At 45.4% G+C, this 24,132-nt stretch overlaps 1 protein-coding gene across 1 annotated transcript in view; it reads left to right on the forward strand.

Moving 5' to 3' along the window:
• Positions 1 to 24,132, forward strand: part of CACNA1G (calcium voltage-gated channel subunit alpha1 G) — a 462,994-nt gene that overhangs the window by 375,050 nt on the left and 63,812 nt on the right. The window contains exons 33-34 of the mRNA XM_077251459.1: positions 11,681 to 12,019; positions 13,903 to 14,043. Of these exons, the coding sequence (XP_077107574.1) occupies positions 11,681 to 12,019; positions 13,903 to 14,043 (480 nt within the window). The remainder of the gene's footprint in view (positions 1 to 11,680; positions 12,020 to 13,902; positions 14,044 to 24,132) is intronic.

Raw genomic sequence — 24,132 nt, forward strand, 5'->3', positions numbered from 1 at the left:
CACGAGTATATGCAGCGCCCCAGAGTTCTGGTCGTTGCAGTACTGTGGCTTCGCCGCTAAGGGGAGCCATGGTACGTTCGATGGCACCGAAGGAGTTCCTCCAATCAGGTATCACAGACACCAATATGTTTCACAGCTGGGCCTCTGGGGGGAGCTAAGGGTGCTATTCATTAGGCCACTCCCCACCATAGTGGGTAAACTGGGGGTCAGGCAGGAAGTTAGAGAGAACGCTGACGGGATTGAACGGAGCAACACCCTGTGGCAGGGGGTGTTGTGAAGGGAGAGACTGTAGGGTCTCTGCCAGGGGTGGGATCCTGGCAGAGGCTTGGCATTGAAAGAACGTAACGGGTCCGCGCAGGCTCCTGGAAGCGGCGGGACTCAAGAAAGGACTAGAAGCGAGATAGATTGTGCTGAGTGAGAAACGAGATCAAGCAGAAGGAGAATACCAGCAGGGGTTTTGTTGAAAGAGGCAGCACCCTGCTGAGGCGCAATACCGGTGGCCGGAACGCCGAGGGAGTGGATTAGAATACAGCTTCAAGCCATACTCCAAACAGCGGCAGGACAGTCGGTCTCAGGCGGGCTGTCTACCACATATCACCTATGAAGTCTTGGGGGGCAATTGCGGGAGAGGGGCGACTCTAGGGTCCCGGAAGAACTCCAGGCCTACCTGACAAACGGGTGCCATTCCAACCTGAATACAGGGAAGGGGTGGATTACAGAGGAACATCAAATCGAGTTGTGAGGGAACTTAAGAAACAGACACAACCGTTGTGGGGTTACTTTCCGTAAGCACAGCAGGGAAGGACTACAACACATAGCGCTAGAAGGAAGGCACAGATTTCCACCTGAGAGGAGAACTCTGGAGGTGCCATTGGACCGGCCGGACTTGCGTAGCCTGGTGAACCGTGTTCTGGACTGAGGACTCAGAGATCTCCAGTAAAGAGGTAAAGAGACTGCAACCTGGTGTCCTCGTTATTTACCGCGACTTACACCCCACAACTGCACCGCTCCACCGCTATCATTACTACCACCTATTACACCGGACGTCCCCCACTGACGGACAGGGCCACGGACCGGGCCTAGCCACCGTGACAACCCCGAGACTGAGACCCAGAGGCCCGGCTCCGGGTATCCCCTCGGCCCTGCGGCGGTGTGGGGGCGCGCCGCAAACTTGGCGTCACGAACAGGATCTACTTAAGCCTGAGGAATCAGGTCATGTGTGCCTAGAGACTGTGATTTATTGTGCTTGGACTGTACTTTATTGCAAGACTGTGTGCTGTGCCAGTTGCCGCCAAAATCCGCCGCCATTGCAGCGCTGAGGAAAGCGCAGGAAGAGAAGAGGGGCGTGGAGTGGGCGTAGACGAGCTGGAGAGCGCGAAGAATAATGGCCGCCCAGTCTAAATATTTCTGTGCAGTGAGGACGTGTCCGTCAGCAGCAGAGATCCGCCTCCTAATCCTTAATGGGGGGCGGAGGCAGAGAAAACGAAACTGCTCACGCAGGAGAGAGCGGGAAAAAGACCAGGAAGCGACCCACGTGGAGGACGCTATGGCCAGCAGCTCCGAACCCGACAGCGGGGTTGAAGTGGAAGTCTCCCCTGACTACCCGGCTGAGCCCAGCAGATTGTCCTCCGTGGATAACACCAAATTCCTGAGAGCCGAGATGGAGGATTTATATAACCAGCTCCTCCAACTGCATGTAAGAATCCAGGCCCCGCATCAGGTGGGACCGGCAGTGGATTCCCGGACATTGGAAGAACCAGCGGGACCTGTCGCGGAAAGTGGAATTGTACCAGTGGGTGAGTCCGCCGATCCTACCCCACTAGCAGAGGGTGTGTTAGTGGGTCCCGTAGCAGCACCACCTCTCCCGGGGACCCATAGACTTCAGCGCCTGTTACCATGGGAGGAAGCCACGGGCATGGAACACCGTATGCGAGCCCCAATCACCCCTACTCCCTTGCCGTGTGAGGTCAGCGCGGAGCGCACGGTGTGCCGCTGGGTGAACCCTGGATCCAATCTCATGGGGTTCCCCGGGGTGGAGACCCAGAAGGGAGAAATGGTACAGGCCCTAAGCTGGGAGGAATACCAGATCCAGCTAGAACAGCGGTGGCGAGAGGAAGAGAAAACACATCAGGCTAAACGGGAGGCCTATCATCAAAAAGATTTGGCGGTCAAGGACCGGGCCCGTAAGGACCCCACCACTCACCAGGCCCCGCGCAGGCAGGGCATCATCACCGTCTTTAAACTCCAAGGAGGCTGGGGCTTCATTAAAGAACCGGGGCTATACGCAGAGGTCTTTGTTAACCGACGGGATGTCGAGTCACACCTTAGAGAGGGTCACCCCGATCGAGACCTCTATCCGGGAGACAGTGTTACCTACACCCGGCACCTTGGGGAAAAGGGGTGGTTCGCTCTGAACGTCTACAAGAAAGAGAAACCAGCCCCTGTGGCCAAAGTGCCGCCGTGTGACCGATCTGTAACCACCCTGGTCGGCCCCACCTGCCTGACCACAGAACTTGCGATCTGCCACCCGATCGCCGCCACCACTGTCGTGCCTAAGGAGGTGCCCCTTCGAGTGACCGATGTTCCGGATGTGCCAGCACAGAGAGAAGTGGGAACACAGACCTTGATCGCCGCGCACGACCTGGTCGTGCAACAGACCCGAACCCATGGGGTGTATCTGGCAGCGGGAGTGGACCTGAAACCTGGATTGCAGGGGTCCGCCCGCCAGGTGGCGCCTCATGGAAACTTCTGAAAGAAGAGTCACTTTGTGAAAATGTAAATAGTTACTATTTGTTCTTTTGAGTTGCTGCTAAACCCGCCCAGGGTTAATGGATCCCTCTGTTAACCCGGGATCCTCTTTGTTTGTTTTCCTTTTCTGAAGTTGTTGCACAAAAGTTACACGAACTGCAGAAATCATGGACTGTGCATGATTCGAACTTCCTTTGTAAATAGTTTGCACCTTCTTAAAGGTGCACCCTACTGGTTTTAGCCAAAGACACTTTGCGAAGATGTTTGCCCTATTTGTTTGAGCCAAAGACACTTTGTGAAGATACCTTTCCTACCGGTTCTAGTTAAAGACACTTTGCGAAGATACCATGCCGGAACCTTTGCATGGGCCGGTAGGCTGAGAAGACGAGCTACCTTAGAAAGACTTGGTCTCCTCTTAAAGGGGATGTGAGAAACTGAACTTGAGAGAGATACTGTTGCAGAACAGTAATGCCATAATGATGCCTTGAAAAGAAATGTAACTGTTTTACATGTTAAGTTATATGTGTTGAAATTGTTGAAATGTCTAAATAATGTTTTGCAGAAAGAAAAGATGCAGAGAGCCCGTAGGGGTAGAGATAGAGGTCTGCATAGTTGAAAGTAAGCGAAGTAATAATGAAGGTGAGGATAGAAGGTAAACCCCGCGTCCCCATTGAAAGTTACTTTGCTACTAAGGACAGAGAATGAACCCGTAGGGGTTAGAGAGTGAGTCCTTAAAGGAGCCGAGTAGAGCTGGCTCAGAGTTCTTTAAACGAAAGGAATGTTATGTCTATACCATGTATAGTAGCGAAAGGCAGTAGGCCCTGGCTGAACGGGGCGGTCCTGTAAAAGAAAGGAGAGGCAGTAGGTCTGGTGCCATAGGGACAGGCGGTCCTGCAGGTTCAAAGTAGGAGAATGTGAAGTTACCTTACCCTGTAATGTGATTATAGGAAGGCCTTTGGTAAACTAAGAGTGTATGTTTCTTAAAGGCAATGTTAATTTATTGTTCTAGAATTTGCACTAAGTAGAATACCCGGTTGGGTAACGGGAGTTATGCATAGCCTGTAATTTATAATGTTGACCATGTTTGTAACGTTAAAAGTGTCCTCACCTCCCATAAAGGGAAGCCTGTTCAAGTATACTTATTGTTTTGCACTCAACAAAATTGTATGTCTGTTTACTAATCTGTATTGTTGTTTTTCTTCCCAGTCCCGGAGTACTGTGTTTAACCAGGGGGGAGTGCAGCGCCCCAGAGTTCTGGTCGTTGCAGTACTGTGGCTTCGCCGCTAAGGGGAGCCATGGTACGTTCGATGGCACCGAAGGAGTTCCTCCAATCAGGTATCACAGACACCAATATGTTTCACAGCTGGGCCTCCGGGGGGAGCTAAGGGTGCTATTCATTAGGCCACTCCCCACCATAGTGGGTAAACTGGGGGTCAGGCAGGAAGTTAGAGAGAACGCTGACGGGATTGAACGGAGCAACACCCTGTGGCAGGGGGTGTTGTGAAGGGAGAGACTGTAGGGTCTCTGCCAGGGGTGGGATCCTGGCAGAGGCTTGGCATTGAAAGAACGTAACGGGTCCGCGCAGGCTCCTGGAAGCGGCGGGACTCAAGAAAGGACTAGAAGCGAGATAGATTGTGCTGAGTGAGAAACGAGATCAAGCAGAAGGAGAATACCAGCAGGGGTTTTGTTGAAAGAGGCAGCACCCTGCTGAGGCGCAATACCGGTGGCCGGAACGCCGAGGGAGTGGATTAGAATACAGCTTCAAGCCATACTCCAAACAGCGGCAGGACAGTCGGTCTCAGGCGGGCTGTCTACCACATATCACCTATGAAGTCTTGGGGGGCAATTGCGGGAGAGGGGCGACTCTAGGGTCCCGGAAGAACTCCAGGCCTACCTGACAAACGGGTGCCATTCCAACCTGAATACAGGGAAGGGGTGGATTACAGAGGAACATCAAATCGAGTTGTGAGGGAACTTAAGAAACAGACACAACCGTTGTGGGGTTACTTTCCGTAAGCACAGCAGGGAAGGACTACAACACATAGCGCTAGAAGGAAGGCACAGATTTCCACCTGAGAGGAGAACTCTGGAGGTGCCATTGGACCGGCCGGACTTGTGTAGCCTGGTGAACCGTGTTCTGGACTGAGGACTCAGAGATCTCCAGTAAAGAGGTAAAGAGACTGCAACCTGGTGTCCTCGTTATTTACCGCGACTTACACCCCACAACTGCACCGCTCCACCGCTATCATTACTACCACCTATTACACCGGACGTCCCCCACTGACGGACAGGGCCACGGACCGGGCCTAGCCACCGTGACAACCCCGAGACTGAGACCCAGAGGCCCGGCTCCGGGTATCCCCTCGGCCCTGCGGCGGTGTGGGGGCGCGCCGCATATATACGGTAATTGCTGATCAACTTTGAATCCCTCTAACTTCCTAATAAAAACTTGTGCTGATGTAAAGTATATATGAGGGATATGTTATTTATTAACTATTTTGTGTGGCATAACTATCTTATTTTAGGGCATAAAATTAAAAGTTTAAAAATGGAGAAATTTTAAACTTTTTTGTAAACTTTTTGATATTTTATGTCACTAAAAACAGTCTCAGAATCACCGGGATCTGTTGAAATGTTCTAGAGTTATTACCACATAAAGTGACACTAATCAGATTTCAAAAATTTGGCCCGATCATGAAGGTCAAAATTGTCTCCGTCACTAAGGGGTTAAATTAAAAAGAACCAATACATGTTTGGCATCTGCAAACTCGAAATTACCTGAATAATAATCATGGCAGGTCAGTTTTAGCAATTATTGAACATGGTAAAAAAAAATAATTTGTGGAATTGCACTTTTTTGCTCCGCACTTGGAATTTTTTTTACAATTTCCAGTACACTATATGGTAAAATCAATACGCCATTCAACAGTACAACTCAACCCGCAAAAAAAAAAGCCCTCACACTGGCCATTCAACAGAAAAATAAAAAAGTTATGGCTTTGGGAAGAGGGGGAGCAAAATCCCAAGGTTGTGAAGGAGTTAATAGCTGCTGCTGTAAAAAAGAAAAAAAAAAAAAGCATACACGGATCACAGGTGTGGAAATAATCATCCCAATTTTCTGGGTGAAACTCTGAACAAATTTTTTTTTTTATGCTCATGTGAACCAGCCCTAAGATATAAATGAATTAGAATATCTCATAAATAACATCATGAGAAGAGGAGATGGGTAAATCGGCAGGAGTCCCACAGAAACCTCTCAGTGAAATGTCTTAGGACGGAAAGATATAAGTTAAGACAAAACATCATAGATCCATGCTCTGTGTTGTTGGCGCTCTAGCATACTGCAACTCAGCTCCTATTGAAGAAAATGACACCTTTTTGTTAGAAGGGTGCATCGACGATAAACTGATTTGTGGGTTTATCACTGGTGGGAAATCCAGTGATCTACTATAATCTGTGAAGAGCTGTCACATAAAAATGTAGAAAATATTTTGGTTTTTCACTCTAGACACTGTGGCACACATCATAGCTTTGCGGTTTAGATTTTGTAGGGTCACAAGAGTCACGACATTATAGTTATAAGAGCTCATTCAGATGTCAGTGATATTTCTCGTACGCAAAAAGTGGTCCAAGTTTCATCAATGTTTTCATGTTCATTTTTTCAACAGAGTTTGGTCATTGTTTCAGTTTTTACCACAAGAGTTTCAGCAGTTTTTCTCGGATTACAAAAATTAATTGATGGACATTTCTCAAGCCTCTCTCCTCTTAAAAAGGCCAGGAAAAACAGACAGCACACAGATAGCACACGAGTTCGGTTTGATTTTTCACAGATCCGTAGACTGGAATTTGCGACTTTTACCTGAGACTCGAATAAAAATCAGACTTGTCTCTGATTTTGTGCCGATCACCTTGTCCATAAAAATACAATGACATGTGAACAGGTATGAGTTTTATCCGTGAGAAACAAGGCTTGTACTCGTACGAGAAAAACAGACATCTGAATCGTCAGTCTTAGGACTCATTCAGATGTCCGTTTTTCTGATGGCAACTCTTTTTCACTTCAGAATGCTTAGGCTCCCCATACACTTTAGAAAGTTGTTGGCTAAGCAATGGTTCTGCAGGCAGCTATCTTGCACTTACCCTGTGGAGCACTACTGTGTTCTCTTTGTTCTCTAGGGATAAGAGAGTGTAGAGAGATGAGCAGTCTAAGGCTGGGGTCACACTAGACCGTAATACGGACGAGTGCAATGCGAGAAAAAATCGCATAGCGCTCGACCCAATGTAAATCTATGGGGCAGCTCCCATCATCCGATATTTTCTCGGCCGTATTCAGGATCCAAGTGAAATCGCAGCATGCTGCGATTGTCAGCGTATCTCGGCCGAGAATCGCCAATGCAAGTCTATGGGTGCGCGAAAAAATCAGATTACACACGGACCAGCAGTGTGACTTGCGAGAAATACGCAGCGGTGTTCTATAGAAAAGCCGGTAATTCAATTGCTGGCTATTTCTTTCTCCTTCACAAACCCGACATGATATGAGACATGGTTTACAAACAGTAAACCATCTCATATCCCTCTTTTTTTGCATATTCCACACTACTAATGTTAGTAGTGTGTATGTGCAAAATTCGGGCGCTGTAGCTTGTAAAATAAAGGGTTAAATCATGGAAAAAATTGGCGTGGGCTCCCGCGCAATTTTCTCCGCCAGAGTGGTAAAGCCAGTGACTGAGGGCAGATATTAATAGCCTAGAGAGGGTCCATGGTTATTAATAGGCTATTAATATCTGCCCTCAGTCACTGGCTTTACCACTCTGGCGGAGAAAATTGCGCGGGAGCCCACGCCAATTTTTTCCATGATTTAACCCTTTATTTTAAAAGCTACAGTGCCCAAATTTTGCACATATACACTACTAACATTAGTAGTGTGGAATATGCAAAAAAAAAAGGGATATGAGATGGTTTACTGTATGTAAACCATGTCTCATATCCTGTCGGGTTTGTGAAGGAGAAATGAAAAGCTGACAATTGAATTACCGGCTTTTAGGATATCTTGCGCTGAATTAAATATAAATACATTATATATATATATATATATATATATATATATGGAGCGCCCCACCGTCGCAGGGCCGTGGGGTACCCGGTACCGGGCCTCTCTGTCTTGGTTCTGGGATTGTCATGGTGGCTAGACCCGGTCCGTGACCCTGCTAAAGGGCGTCCAGTAAAAGTTGAGAATGATGATGTGTGGTGCAGGGTACGATGAATAACGAGGACACAGGGTTGCAGTCTCTTTACCTCTTTACTGCAGACTTCAGGATCCTCAATCCAGAGTACTGTTAACAGGGCTGTCTGAGACCAGCCGGTCCGATGGCACCTCCAGAGTTCCCTTTGCAGGTGGAAATCTGTGCCTTCCTTCTAGCGCTTGTGTGTTGTAGTCCTTCCCTGCTGAGCACCACGGGATAGTCCTCACAACTGTTGTGTGTTTCTGATGTTCCCTCACAACTGATTCTGATGTTCTTCTCCGTCCCCCAGATGATATGGCTAGGATGCACCCGTATGACGGGTAGGCCTGGAGTTCTTCCGGGACCCTAGAGTCGCCCCTCTCCCACTGTTGACCCCTATGTCTGCTTAGGTGATTTAGGTGAGACAGCCCGCCTATAACTGACTGTCCTGCAGTTGGTTTGAAGTAAGGCTTGGAGCCAGTACTTCCTCGGCGTTTCTGGCCACCGGCTACACGCCTCAGTAGGATGTTGCCTCGATCTTACAGCACGACTCCTACTGGTGTTTTCTCCTTGTTGCTTTGATCTCGTTTCTCACTCTTCACAATAAACCTCGCTTCTTGTCCTTTCTTGGGGTACCGCCACAATGAAGTGCAGGCGCGGTCCTGTAACATTCTTTCTGTGCGCTAGGCCTCTGTCAGGATCCCACCCCTGACAGGGACCCCCCTGAATCTTCCCCTGCAACACCCTCTGCCACAGGATGTTGCCTGGTTCCAACCCAGTCAGCTTTCTGTCTAACTTTCTATCTAACCCCCAGTTTTACCAGACTGTGAGGAGTGGCCTAATACATAGTGCCCTTTGCTCCCCCTGGAGGCCAGACTATGAAGTGTATTGGTGTCTGTGATACCTGGTCAGGTGAACTCCTTCAGTGCCATCAGACGTACCATCACCCCCCTTAGCGGCGGAGCATCAGTACTGCAACGACCAGGACTCTGGGGCGCTGCATATATATATATATATATATATATATATATATATATATATATATATATATATATATATATATATATATACTGTATATATGTTTAAACGAACATTTGAGCCGAAAAATCCATTAGATGTTGGTTTTGCAAGCCTGCGAGAAAATCTCGCCATACGGATGTCACATGGATGTCACACGGATAATTTGATGCGAGGAAATCGCATCTTCGCACTGCACACGGATCACTGTTTTGGAAGCATTTGTGCGATTCTCGTACGTGAAAAACTGACCTTTTTTTATACGTTGTGTGTGTCCCCGGCCTTTGAGAATGACTTACCTAAACTCCCCCGACAATCATCTGTCATGGCTCCCCCCCCATGCCCAGTAGACCGTTGGCCAAATCTGTAATTATTTGCGAGCTTAGAAGCCATGTCTAATGTGTATGAGGGGTTTCCGATAAACTATTAACTCCCATTCATGGCAGCTACCATAAATCATACACATCTTGCTTAGCAGAAGACTATGTGTGCACTCATATATGGCAGCCTCAAGTAAAGATTTTTGGATCTAAAAGATGAAACTACAATGTTAAAATTATAATAACTATATTATATCTAATCTACATATTTATCTTAATGGGCAAAACATTTAATCAAACTCACTCCCTTTCAATGTTCGAAACTACTATGAAAGCGTATCACTGTAGATGGAGGTCCAAGGGGCGACGTCCCTCCATGCGAGAGTGACATGTCAAGCCTGACATGCCAAGGTGAGGAAAATTTTAAGCCTTGCAATGCTCTTCTAAGAAATATGCAAATTGTCTCTTCAGAGAAGAAGAGGACTAGAACTTTAGTGCCACCTATTGGAAGTAGTAATCCTAAAAGTCAATATTGACCCTCTAACAAGCCTTGAAATATGACTTCAGATAAAAGCTAAAACCAAAATCTCAGTTTGCAGACACTATTTCATGGTACTGCCCCTCGTCAGTACAGAACCATGGAACACCGTAATAGGGAGTTCGCTTGTGGATCGCCCCCAGAGTAGGGCAATGGGAGACCCGGCACCGGGTCCTGCGGTTCGGGGGATGTCACGGTGGCTGACCCGGTCCGTGGCCCTCAGGGGTGTCCAGTAAAAGAGTTTATACTGTATATGGGCAAGGTGCAGTAAAGAATGAGGAGACAGGTTTGCAGTCTCTTACCTTGTTCACTGAAGACTTCAGATGGTATCCTCAGCTCTGAGCGCCAGATCACAGGGCAGGCAGAGTCCAGTCAGTCTGAAGGCAGTTCCAGAGTCCCCTTATCCAGGTGGAAATCAGTAGCCTTCCTCTAGCGCCTGTGTGTTGTAGTACCTCCCTGCTGAGCTTCTCGGTAAGGTCCTCACAACTGTTGTAGATGTTCTAGATGTTATTTCTTCCTCTCTGTCCCCAGGTGGTATGGATAGGACAAACCCGTATGACTGATGGCCTGAGGCTTTATACAGGGACCCTAGAGACGCCCCGGCCCCCACGAGTTGCCACCGTGTCTCCTAGGTATAAGCTCGGGCAGCCAACGTGGAATTGACTGTCCTGCCGGTCTATGGAGCAAGGCTTAGACAGTTGCTCCCTCGGTGTTCCTGGCTACCGGCTTCTGCGCCTCAGAAGGGAGCAGTTTGTTCCTGGCTGATCTCCCTCTGATATTCCCCTCCTGTGCTCTGCTTTCCTGCACCATCTCTGCAGTATGTTCACCTTTTAGTGTCTTTTCCCAGGAGTTGCAGCACTTCATGCCAGCAGAGCTCCTCTCCTTCCGTCTGCCTGACAGGAACTGAACTCCTTTTCCCTCCAGATCAGGATGTTAAATAGGGGAGTTCACCCTAAACAGGCTTAGAGCTCCCCCTTCTGGTCTGGAGTGTGAACATGTTGCATGTGTGTGATACCTGAATGTGGTTGTCTTTCATTGCCTTCAGACATGACATCACTTCTCCCCTGAAAGGATATTGACATCACTGCGACGACCAGGACACTGGGGCGCCGCACTTGCATCACTTGCCCCAGGGTTGACGTGGCATGTGATGCACCTGGCTGCAGTGGGTGCGTCATTATGAGCCGCAGTTAGTCCGGTGTTTTTTTTAAAACCTAATACTCTGATTGGGTCGGCATTGTTTAAATGTATTCTCCTGATGGTCTGTCGCCACGCCCCTGACGAAGGCTGATGCCAAAACACACATCAGGACTAGGTGCCATTCCAGCAGGAGGAGACTTGAATTCAAGTTCTTACCACCCTACTGTTTCTCTATCTCATTATCTTTTAGATATATGATCATGCATGTAATTTCAGCATGAACTTTGTGATATATGTGTGTTATACCCCTCCTCACATGTAAAGTGCCATGGAATAAATGGCGCTATAACAATAAATAATAATAATAATAAAAATAATAATAAAATACATTTTTCACCCATTGGTGCATAGTGCATATTGAAAGAAGACACCTATACTAAAAACTTGATATTAATTTACTTAGTGGACTTTTAACTTTATATAATTAAATAAGGATTTACATTTATTCTATTGTTTGAGAATTTCTAATGTATACATTTCTAATTTGTGTGGTTCTACTTATCATGTGAATTGGTATCCTGTCTGAGAATGTTGTAGAGAAAAATAAATTCCTAAAAGCATCTATAATACGTGACACAGTAGGAGAGCATATTTACTAATGTGGAATATAACATGAATGTCATTTCTGTAATTAGGACACACTGCGTGATTGCAACGAGGAGTCTACCTGTTACAACACGGTCATCTCCCCAATCTACTTTGTCTCCTTCGTGCTGACAGCACAGTTTGTCTTAGTCAATGTGGTGATTGCGGTATTGATGAAACATCTAGAAGAAAGCAACAAAGAAGCCAAAGAGGAGGCTGAACTTGAGGCTGAGATGGAGCTAGAATTTCAAATTCAGAACATTCAGAGTCCAGATAATGATAATTTCCTATGGGCTGGGAGAGACCTCAGCTACACTCAGGATAGTCCTTACGGATACATGAATTCTGTGAAAGATAAGGTTGACTCTCAGTCATTAGTACATCCCATGGTAAGAATTTATACTCAGGTAATTAGCTGTAGGTCAGTAAGTTGCAGGAATGATGACAGTATGCTTATATATGTATGCTTATATAGTTCTTCTGTGTAATGTCTGTGTGCCCTAATACTGCATACGTAAGGGGGTTGTAATAATGAGACATGCATTAGCATACATTGCATTGAGATGGGGGATTCTGAGGGAATCCAGCAAACACTAACTTTTGACCAAGTCCAGATCACAGCAATGTTCTTTTTTACCTCTATGCCACACTTCGAATTTTGGACTTACTGTAGGAGCAATACGGTCTTTTTTTATGTGGGGTCTGTCTGAAACCCGTCTGTAAAAGTACAAAACTGTCAAAAAGAGTGAACATATTCAGAACCATGTTAAAACAACTTGCTGTGCATATGTTCTATCTTTTGTCACTTCTTTTAAGCACTTCAGAATTCAAAAGCCATAAAGCAGCTAAAAGAAGTTACCTGACCATTCTATTTTTATATATATAATATTAAAAAAAAGGTGGTGGCAAAACCGTTGCAATAGACATCAGAAAATACACTACAGGTAAAACAGCACCAGCTTTATCTTACAACGTGATCCTCAACAAAAAGCAATGCTGGTACACCGGCATCTAAAAAACGCTATGTGCACATACCCATACTTCAGTTTCTTCATTGTAGAAATGACTTCTTGCTGGCAGTCATTTGAGGATGCCTTGCCCAGGCATGTCACAGCCAAAGTGCAAGCTCAAATTATTGGGATAAGAAGATTTGCAGCTGTCACCAAGGACATTCCTAAATTGTTGCTATTCAACAGGCACGCTCTGCCAGAAATGTTATTACTCAAAAATCACAAAAGGCAGAAGCGGCATAATTACAGGTGACAAAACACATGGAGAACAATGATTTTCCCTGATGTTATGGATATATAGACCAGAGGTCAAACAAAAGGTAATCAGAGCCAACAAGCTTTCTTCCAATATCCGATAACCAAAGCAACTCTTAGTACTCACCTTCTTAAAGGGAACCTGATCAAATGCAATCCAGGCAGTATATATGGGAACTTAAGCAAATATATAGTTTTAGGGAAAAACATTTATCATTTATTTACACTGCTGTGGGTGCTCTTATCTGTGATAGACAGCCTTCTTTGTATAAAGGTACCGTCACACTCAGCAACTTTGCAAAGAGAACTTGCGTGACGTTGCAGCGTCCTGGATAGCGATCTCGTTGTGTTTGACACGCAGCAGCGATCTGGATCCCGCTGTGCCATCGCTGGTCGGAGCTAGAAGTCCAGAACTTTATTTCGTCGCCAGGTCTGCGTGTATCGTCATGTTTGACATCAAAATCAACGACGCCAGCAACGAGAATAGGGGGCGTCGCAGCATCTCCTTCTAGCCAGTCGGTGCACTCCGGCTGTTTGACATGGAGCTAACAACCAGCGAGAACGAGAAGTGAGTCGCCGTTACGTCACTGGATCGCTCCTGCATCGTTCTGGAGTTGCTGTGTTTGACGTCTCTACAGCGACCTAAACAGCGACGCTCCAGCGATCTAGTTTAGGTCGGCTCGTTGTCTATATCGCCGCAGCGTCGCTGAGTGTGACGGTACCTTAAGTGTACATACTGATTGCTGTCAATTTAAGAGTATGCCACCGATTGGACCTCTAAGCACAGAACGAATAGGAGTTAATGTAGAAAATGAAATATTACACTGATATAAAGCTTTATGGGAAAAGACTCAATCTGTGCTGCTCCTCTGGCTCTATAGCATGCTGCCTGCAGCATGGATTGTATTTTCAATGGCTAGGTTCCCTTTGAATGATTTTCATGTGCTTTATTTTAGAAAACATTTCAAAGAGAATGAAGGAAGTCCTAACCTTTTTTCTTTTTACAGGAAAGACATATGTTTGATACTATATCGTTACTAATCCAGGGGTCTTTAGAGGGTGAGATGAAACTTATGGACAACCTTTCTGGTTCTGTATGCCATCATTATGCTTTGCCTCCATTCGACAAAGGCTCATCTGAGAAACAGGTTAGTGTCAGCTATAGAAAGCTTTCTATCTGCAACACAGCATTGTATTATCATCTTCATAATGTCAGTCCTATGCATATTACGCTCAGTCTGCTCTCCTGCTGCATTCTACCATTGAGCAGCAACTAAAAGAACACATGGATGGGAAAACAACAAGCTCAGTGGCACATACTCGAGCATATTGAGAAATAAAATTTGTTTTTTTAGAAAGCTATAGCAATAGGTATTAAAAATAAGCCTTTCAAACTCTGGTGAGGTGAGGACAACAGGCGTCAATGCTGATCTACATCATCTTGAGAGTAGTGCTGTGCGTCCACATGCATCATCATCTCAGCTTCTAGGGACAGAAGACTTGGAGGGCAGCAAATACTATACTGGCATACTCTGGAATACTTTATAGATGAGAAGTTTTCATAACATAGGCTTGCTGGCAAAGAAGACAAATACAAACATAGATAATATATCCAGTGCAGAAATCATCACTATCGTTGAAAAATAATTGGGTTTGTATAACAATTTTGGTATACTTTTACTTAAAATGGTTTTCGGAATTTGGAAAACCCCTGTTCTGCATCTGTAGTTTATTTTATAAAGCAAACTTCTCTAAACTTCCCCAGGTCCGGCACAGAGCCTCCTCTGCTTCTCCCCGTGTATGGTACTGTTTGCAATTACATCATCAATGCTGCAGCCAATAATTGAGCTTAACGGCTCTGAGCAACACATGCTATCAACTCGGACAAAGCTCATGGGCTTACTTACTGGCTGCAGCGCTGTTGATGTGGTGTCAGCCATGCAGACAATAACAGACACTCAGAACAGCAGAGGAGTATCACAACTCTGTTGTCGGGTGTCCCAGGACTAGGGACTCCTTCCCTGTCCCTAATGCTGCCCCTAGCTCGCCCTGTTCTCTGGATTATTTCTGATGGTGAGGACGCCGGAGCCACATAGCTTGCCTTAGCTCCTGAGTCCACACTTAGTCCGTACCCTTCCCCCACCCAGGGAAGAGGGAGTAGTAATGTACCAAAATACACAAATAGACCAGCAAGTTAATATTAACAGGGATTGTGAAAAATACTAATCATACAAATATACACACATAAGCCACAGAGGTAAACATCGGTGAGTGGAGTATGGAGTTAAACTAAAGTAGGAGAAGAAAGGTAATTATCACACACTCAAAACCTAGCAACAGTAACAGATAAACCCACCAACCACCTTCTCCTATAATAACCAACAACAACCTCCAGCCATGCAGTATAAGCTACCCTGACAATGAGTGCTAGCCAGGAACCAGATTATATGGGAGATGGGAGTGGTTAACAGTGTACAGCTGAGCATTAATGCAGGAAAGCTTCCAGGAGCTCTCAACTGAACAGATTAACCCCTGCACTGCTAAATGAAATTTACACCATTTAATATGAAGGTGAAGTGATTCTAATCAGTGCAGTAGTAGGAAAAATCAGATGCTGTGGTCTTCTGACTCTTCTCTGTCATGGTAAACCTGTGACAAGGAGACTCAGTGCTAGACCCAGGAAGGGTGAGTAAAGCCCAGTTTGTTTTAAAATAAACTACAACCCAGAAAACCCCTTTAAGGCCTTTCATAAGCTCAAACCTTTTATCTATGTATAAGGTAATTGTAACTTAATCCTTTGAGGCTCAGGCTACATGGTGACATCTGTGGCGCAACTCTTTAATCAACTTGTGAACATTGGTTGTAATATTTTCCTATGGTGCCTCTTTGAGACCTGCGACAGAGTCTCGTATGTTTCCAAACTGTTGCTAGTCACAAGTTGCATGGGACACCATTGTCATAAACTTGTGTGTGACTTGTCTGCAACTTGGCTGTTTTATTTACAGCAAAAATCAGAGCCACAGCAAGTCGCAGACAGATTGCACAAAGTTTTTAGATTGTACGACTTTTTAGACAACTACTGTTAACGAGACACATGTTGCCATGTAGTCTTAGCTTAAAGGTTATGGTACTGTATCACATGCTGTATATTCTTTAGAAATTGCTATTGGAAGCCCTGACTGCATGGGTGTACAATCCCATATTTGCAAAATCTGTGTCATTTACTCACATTTTCTTTCGGGATGATCTGATCGGGCAGGTAAATCCCCTGTTGTATAACACTTCCTTACCCTGCATACTGTTCCTGTCATAGCACTCTAGGATTTTGGTGAGCCATTTGGTGCCTGCTATTATAAAGCAGTGGTGAACATTTTATGGCATCTAGAAGAAACTACTATTTTATTCATTATCAAATTATTATTAAATTTGTGGGTAAGAAACAAATACTGTAGAAGTGCTCCATATAAAGGTGAACTAACAGTAGTCTGATTTCGGTATTTTTCACAATAAAACACAATCTTCAAAACACTTGTGAATTACAATCAGACAATGAGGGGGGTACATAACCATAACAAAAATATAATTAACCTTCAAAGAACTAAAGCCCTTTTACACATTACATAGTTGTCAGCTACTTGATTATTCAGCTAATGGGCTATATGTCCTGGGTCCTCCAAACACAAGTGCGCTCAGCTCGGCCTTATGCTCCTGTGTTCTCTATGAAAGAGTCACTGCCAGACTCCTCTGGCAGTGATTTGTTTTCTGGAGAACAAAAAGATCAGCTGTCAGAAATCCAATATACTGTATCCTTCATTACTCTGACATCATCTGTTGGCAAAGAGTCATGAGGCCCCTATAGACTGTCGGAAGGTCCAACTTATATTGGCAGGTTAGTCTAATGTGTATGGCGGCCATTGGTATATATTGCTTAGGAAAGAGCATAAAAAATCCTAAAATATTTGAGAGCAAAAATATGAAATTTAAAATAAACACAGATTAAAGGAAAGAGAAGGGAAATAAATGATAATAAAAGGTTGAGGATATAACACACTTCTGGACTTCCAAGAAGTCATGATACAGTTTATATTAAGGCCAACATGTTGACGAAAAATGCAGTCTGCTCTTATCCTTATTGAAACAGACATCAAATACAGACCTAACGGTGAGCCCCAACTGTGCGGATGAATGCACACTACCAATTCACTCCCACCACAGGATTTTACTGTACATTGTCTGTTTTACTCTGAATGCAGACATCAAACGGGTTTATCTACACGTAAGTCCTTATTTATATCTGTATCACCGCAGGTTGAGCTACAATTTTTCATCTGTATTTTTATATATATTTTTCCGATATGAATGTAATTAAGATGCATCATATTTTGACAGGCTCAATGTTTTCTATTAATAGTATATAGCTGAAAATAATCACTTATAAAAATTTAAACATGAACTTTGAACATAGACAGCAAAAACGAATGTGTCAATATATTTTAACCCCTTCATGACCGTGATATTTTCCGTTTTCCGTATTCGTTTTTCACTCCCCTCCTTCCCAGAGCCATAACTTTTTTATTTTTCTGTCAATTTGGCCATGTAAGGGCTGATTTTTTGCGGGACGAGTTGTACTTTTGAACGACATCATTGGTTTTACCATGTCATGTACTAGAAAATGGGAAAAAAATTCCAAATGCGGTGAAATTGCAAAAAAAGTGCAATCCCACACTTGTTTTTTGCTTGGCTTTTTTGCTAGGTTCACTACATGCTAAAACTGACCTGCCATTATGATTCTCCAGGTCATTACGAGTTCATAGACACCTAACATGACTAGGTTATTTTTTACCTAAGTGGTGAAAACAAATTCCAAACTTTGCTAAAAAAAAAAAAAAAAATTGCGCCATTTTCCGATACTCGTAGCGTCTCCATTTTTCATGATCTGGGGTCGGTTGAGGGCTTATTTTTTGTGTGCCGAGCTGGTATTTTTAATGATACCATTTTAGTGCAGATACGTTCTTTTGATCGCCTGTTATTGCATTTTAATGCAATGTCACGGTGACCAAAAAAACGTAATTCTGGCGTTTCGGATTTTTTTCTCATTACGCCGTTTAGCGATCAGGTTAATGCTTTTTTTTATTGATAGATCGGGCGATTCTGAACGCGGCGATACCAAATATGTGTAGGTTTGATTTTTTTTTAATTGATTTATTTTGATTGAGACGAAAGGGGGGTGGATTTAAACTTTTATGTTTTTTTTATTTTTTTCACATTTTTTTTAACTTTTTTTTTTACTTTTGCCATGCTTCAATAGCCTCCATGGGAGGCTAGAAGCAGGCACAACTCGATCGCCTCTGCTACATAACAGCGATCATCAGATCGCTGCTATGCAGCAGAAAATCAGTTGTGCTGTGAGCGCCGACCACAGGGTGGCGCTCACAGCAGGCCTGCATCAGTAACCATAGAGGTCTCAAGGACCTCTATGGTTACCATTCTGAAGCATCGCCGACCTCCGATCATGTGACGGGGGTCGGCGATGACGTCATTTCCGGCCGCCCGGCCGGATGCGGTAGTTGGCTAAAAATAAACCTCAGTTTTGGACACAGCTGACCATGTGCATGGCGCCAGCCCATCAGGAAGATTGTCGTTTTCTGGTGTTGCATAATTTGCATGATGCTATTGTGCTGGGTTTCCCGTGGTTACAGGTGCATAATCCAGTATTAGATTGGAAATCTATGTCTGTGACTAGTTGGGGTTGTCAGGGGGTTCATGGTGACGTTCCTTTGATGTCAATTGCCTCCTCCCCCTCTTCTGAAACTCCTGAGTTTTTGTCAGATTTCCAGGATGTATTCAATGAGCCCAAGTCCAGTGCCCTTCCACCGCATAGGGACTGTGATTGTGCTATTGACTTGATTCCAGGCTGTAAGTTCCCTAAGGGCCGACTTTTCAACCTGTCTGTGCCAGAACATACCGCCATGCGGAGCTATGTTAAGGAGTCCCTGGAGAAGGGGCATATTCGGCCATCTTCTTCACCATTGGGAGCAGGTTTTTTTTTTGTTGCCAAAAAAGATGGCTCCTTGAGACCCTGTATTGATTATCGCCTCTTGAATAAGATCACGGTCAAATTCCAATACCCTTTGCCTTTGCTTTCTGATCTGTTTGCTAGGATTAAGGGGGCTAGTTGGTTTACTAAGGTTGACCTTCGAGGGGCATATAATCTTGTTTGTATTAAGCAGGGTGACGAATGGAAAACTGCGTTTAATACGCCCGAAGGCCATTTTGAATACCTTGTGATGCCATTCGGACTCTCTAATGCTCCATCTGTGTTTCAGTCCTTCATGCATGATATATTTCGGAATTATCTTGATAAATTCTTGATTGTATATTTGGATGATATTTTGATTTTTTCAGATGATTGGGAGTCTCATGTGAAAAAAGTCAGGATGGTATTTCAGATCCTTCGTGATAATGCCTTGTTTGTGAAGGGGTCTAAGTGCCTCTTTGGAGTACAGAAGATTTCTTTTTTGGGCTTCATTTTTTCTCCCTCATCTATAGAAATGGATCCGGTTAAGGTTCAGGCCATTCATGATTGGATCCAGCCCACATCCGTGAAGAGCCTTCAGAAATTTTTGGGCTTTGCTAATTTTTATCGCCGTTTCATTGCCAACTTCTCCAGTGTGGTTAAACCCCTGACCGATTTGACGAAGAAAGGCGCTGATGTGACAAATTGGTCCTCTGCGGCTGTTTCTGCCTTTCAGGAGCTTAAACGCCGATTTACTTCTGCCCCTGTGTTGCGTCAGCTGGATGTTTCTCTTCCTTTTCAGGTTGAGGTTGACGCTTCTGAGATTGGGGCAGGGGCCGTTTTGTCTCAGAGGAATTCTGATGGTTCCTTGATGAAACCGTGTGCCTTCTTTTCTCGAAAGTTTTCGCCTGCGGAACGCAATTATGATGTCGGCAATCGTGAGTTGTTGGCTATGAAGTGGGCATTTGAGGAGTGGCGACATTGGCTTGAGGGGGCCAAGCACCGTGTTGTGGTCTTGACCGATCATAAGAATCTGATTTATCTCGAGTCTGCCAAACGGCTGAATCCTAGACAGGCCCGATGGTCCCTGTTTTTCTCCCGTTTTGATTTTGTGGTCTCGTATCTTCCGGGTTCTAAGAATGTTAAGGCTGATGCCCTCTCTAGGAGCTTTTTGCCTGATTCTCCTGGGGTCCTTGAGCCGGTCGGTATTCTGAAGGAAGGGGTGATTCTTTCTGCCATCTCCCCTGATTTACGACGGGTTCTTCAGGAATTTCAGGCTGATAAACCTGACCGCTGTCCAGTGGGGAAATTGTTTGTTCCTGACAGATGGACTAGTAAAGTGATTTCGGAGGTTCATTGTTCTGTGTTAGCTGGTCATCCGGGGATTTTTGGTACCAGAGATTTGGTTGGTAGGTCCTTTTGGTGGCCTTCTTTGTCACGGGATGTGCGTTCTTTTGTGCAGTCCTGTGGGACTTGTGCGCGGGCCAAGCTTTGCTGTTCCCGCGCTAGTGGGTTGCTTTTGCCTTTGCCGGTCCCTGAGAGGCCTTGGACTCATATTTCTATGGATTTTATTTCGGATCTTCCGGTTTCCCAGAGGATGTCAGTTATCTGGGTGGTTTGTGACCGGTTTTCTAAGATGGTTCATTTGGTACCTTTGCCTAAGTTGCCTTCCTCTTCTGATTTGGTTCCGTTGTTTTTCAGCATGTGGTTCGTTTGCATGGCATTCCGGAGAATATTGTGTCCGATAGAGGTTCCCAGTTTGTTTCTAGGTTTTGGCGGGCCTTTTGTGCTAGGCTGGGCATTGATTTGTCTTTTTCTTCCGCATTTCATCCTCAGACAAATGGCCAAACCGAGCGAACTAATCAGACTTTGGAAACTTATTTGAGATGCTTTGTGTCTGCTGATCAGGATGATTGAGTGGCTTTCTTGCCATTGGCCGAGTTTGCCCTTAATAATCGGGCTAGTTCTGCTACCTTGGTTTCACCCTTCTTTTGTAACTCTGGTTTTCATCCTCGTTTTTCTTCGGGGCAGGTTGAGCCTTCTGATTGTCCTGGGGTGGACTCTGTGGTTGACAGGTTGCAGCAAATTTGGGCTCATGTTGTTGACAATTTGGTGTTGTCTCAGGAGGGGGCTCAGCGTTTTGCTAACCGTCGTCGGTGTGTTGGTTCCCGGCTTCGGGTTGGGGATTTGGTCTGGTTGTCTTCCCGTCATGTCCCTATGAAGGTTTCTTCCCCTAAGTTTAAGCCTCGGTTTATTGGCCCTTATAGGATTTCTGAGATTATCAATCCAGTGTCCTTTCGTTTGGCCCTTCCAGCCTCTTTTTCCATCCATAATGTTTTTCATAGATCTTTGTTGCGGAAATATGTGGTTCCCGTGGTTCCCTCTGTTGATCCTCTTGCCCCGGTGTTGATTGATGGGGAGTTGGAGTATGTGGTTGAGAAGATTTGGGATTCTCGTTTTTCGAGGCGGAAGCTTCAGTATCTTGTCAAATGGAAGGGTTATGGCCAGGAGGATAATTCTTGGGTTGTTGCCTCCGATGTTCATGCTGATGATTTGGTTCGTGCCTTTCATTTGGCTCGTCCGGATCGGCCTGGGGGCTCTGTTGAGGGTTCGGTGACCCCCTCCTCAAGGGGGTACTGTTGTGAATTCTGCTCTTGGGCTCCCTCCGGTGGTTGTAAGTGGTAGCGCTGCTGTCTCTGAGTCGCAGCATTTGTCAGGTGTGTTCACTTTTTGCAAATCTGACTGGGCTATTTAGTCTTGCTTCGCCCTTTGGTCAGTGCCAGTTGTCCATTGTTCCTGGAGGATTCACATCTCTGCCTGGTCTCTCCTGCTTTGCAGTTCTTTTCAACAAAGATAAGTTCTGGCCTTGATTTTTTGCTGTCCACATGCTGTGGCCTTATTGTTAAGTTCTTTTCCATGTTTTTTTTGTCTTGTCCAGCTTGGTCTGTATAAGGATTTGTTTAGCCAAGCTGGTATCTCTGGAGATGCAGATATACCCTCCATATCTTTAGTTAGCTGTGGAGTTTTTGTATTTTCTGTGGTGGATATTTTCTAGTGTTTTAATACTGACCGCATAGTACTCTGTCCTATCCTTTCTATTTAGCTAGAAGTGGCCTCCTTTGCTAAATTTTGATTTCAGTCTGTGTATGTTTTTTCCCTCTCCTCTCACAGTCAATATTTGTGGGGGGCTGCCTATCCTTTGGGAATTTTCTCTGAGGCAAGATAGTTTTCCCTTTTCTATCTTTAGGGGTAATTAGTCCTCTGGCTGTGTCGAGATGTCCAGGGAGCGCTAGGTACATTCCACGGCTACTTCTAGTTGCGGTTTTATTTACAGGGTCTGCGGTCAGTACAGGTACCACCTTCTCCAGAGTACGTCTCATGCTGCTCTTAGGCCACCAGATCATAACAGTCCTGCATCAAAGCAGGGGACCTGACGTCGGACGTACTATCCCGTCCGACGTCAGGAAGGGGTTAAAGTCTTTGAAATCTTGCATCACTGCTCGCTCATACATTTTTTTTAATTTATTTTAATAAACATTACTCATCCACAACCGTGGGGCATAATGCTGAGTATATTACAGAGCATAACTCAGAAAAAGCTTAAAAATCATCATTCTCAGCAGCACAACGTCCTGTGTAAACACGACATGTCTTGCCGAGAATATTCACAGCCTTTGTGCACTGAACGATCTATTAGCGATCATTTTGCGTGCATCAGAATAGTGGTCTGCCTATTTAAACAGGATATTAAAGGGAACCTATCACCCCGTTTTTTAAAGATTAGATAAAAATAGTGTGAAATAGGGGCAGAGCTGGGCTTTACATTAGTGCCTCTTTGGTGCCTTTACACCCCCGTTAGGCTGCCGAAATACCTTAGTGAAGAGTCCGTTTTGACCTGTCACTCAAGCTGGTCAGGTCGGATGGGCGTGGTCACAGCGCTGTTTGTCCCCCAGGATCCTGCTCATCATTACGTTGGTGGCGTAGTGGTGTGCGCATGTCCAGCAGATGAATCCACTGCCCAGGAGATGAATAGCGGCGCGGTCTTCGCTATTCAGCCATTTACCGGTGGGCGCGGCCATCTTTCCTGTGGCCGCGCCTGCGCAGATGGAGCGCTCTGCTGCCAGGGGCTTCAGGAAAATGGCCGCGGGATTCCGCGCGTGCGCAGATGGAGATCGCGGCGGCCATTTTCCTGAAGCCCCTGGCAGCAGAGCGCTCCATCTGCGCAGGCGCGGCCACAGGAAAGATGGCCGCGCCCACCGGTAAACGGCTGAATAGCGAAGACCGCGCCGCTATTCATCTCCTGAGCAGTGGATTCATCTGCTGGACATGCGCACACCACTACGCCACCAACGTAATGATGAGCAGGATCCTGGGGGACAAACAGCGCTGTGACCACGCCCATCCGACCTGACCAGCTTGAGTGACAGGTCAAAACGGACTCTTCACTAAGGTATTTCGGCAGCCTAACCGGGGTGTAAAGGCACCAAAGAGGCACTAATGTAAAGCCCAGCTCTGCCCCTATTTCACACTATTTTTATCTAATCTTTAAAAAACGGGGTGATAGGTTCCCTTTAAATGAATGACGACCACTTTCTATTTGGTCGATCAACAATCTTTTACGGCCATAGATCGGTCAGTGTAAATGAGCCCTTAGGGTTTAAATTTAAATTTAGGTGGGTTTCCCATTCCATATAAACTTATGTAATGCAGAATTTACGGAGCGGAAAAAATATAAAGAAACATCTATCTATATATAATATAATCGTCTAAAGGGTACTTCCGTCTGTTTGTCACGGAAAGCCCGCGTCGCCAATTGGTCGATGCTGGCAGGCCACGACCAATCAGCGACAGGCTTAGTCTGCCCGCGAATTGGCCCCTCCCTACTCTTCTCAAGTCAGTGCCCCCTCCCCACCCCCCTCCAGTCAATGCCAGTGTGTCGCCCCTTCCCGGACCAACTTTTTACTATTGATGCTGCCTATGCAGCATCAATAGTAAAAAGATATAATGTTAAAAATAATTTTAAAAAATAAAAAATTGTGCTATTCTCACCTTCCGACGTCTACCAATGCGCGCGATGCTGCCGCCAGCTTCTGTTCCCAGTGATGCATTGCGAAATGCGAAATGGCTGTCTGTGTTACGTGGGCTGTGTTATATACTACGTGGGCTGTGCAATATATTATGTGGGCTGGGTTATATACTGCCTGGCTGCTATATACTAAGT

This window comes from Ranitomeya variabilis, chromosome 4, assembly GCF_051348905.1.
Source record: "Ranitomeya variabilis isolate aRanVar5 chromosome 4, aRanVar5.hap1, whole genome shotgun sequence".
Classification (NCBI taxonomy): Eukaryota; Metazoa; Chordata; class Amphibia; order Anura; family Dendrobatidae; genus Ranitomeya; species Ranitomeya variabilis.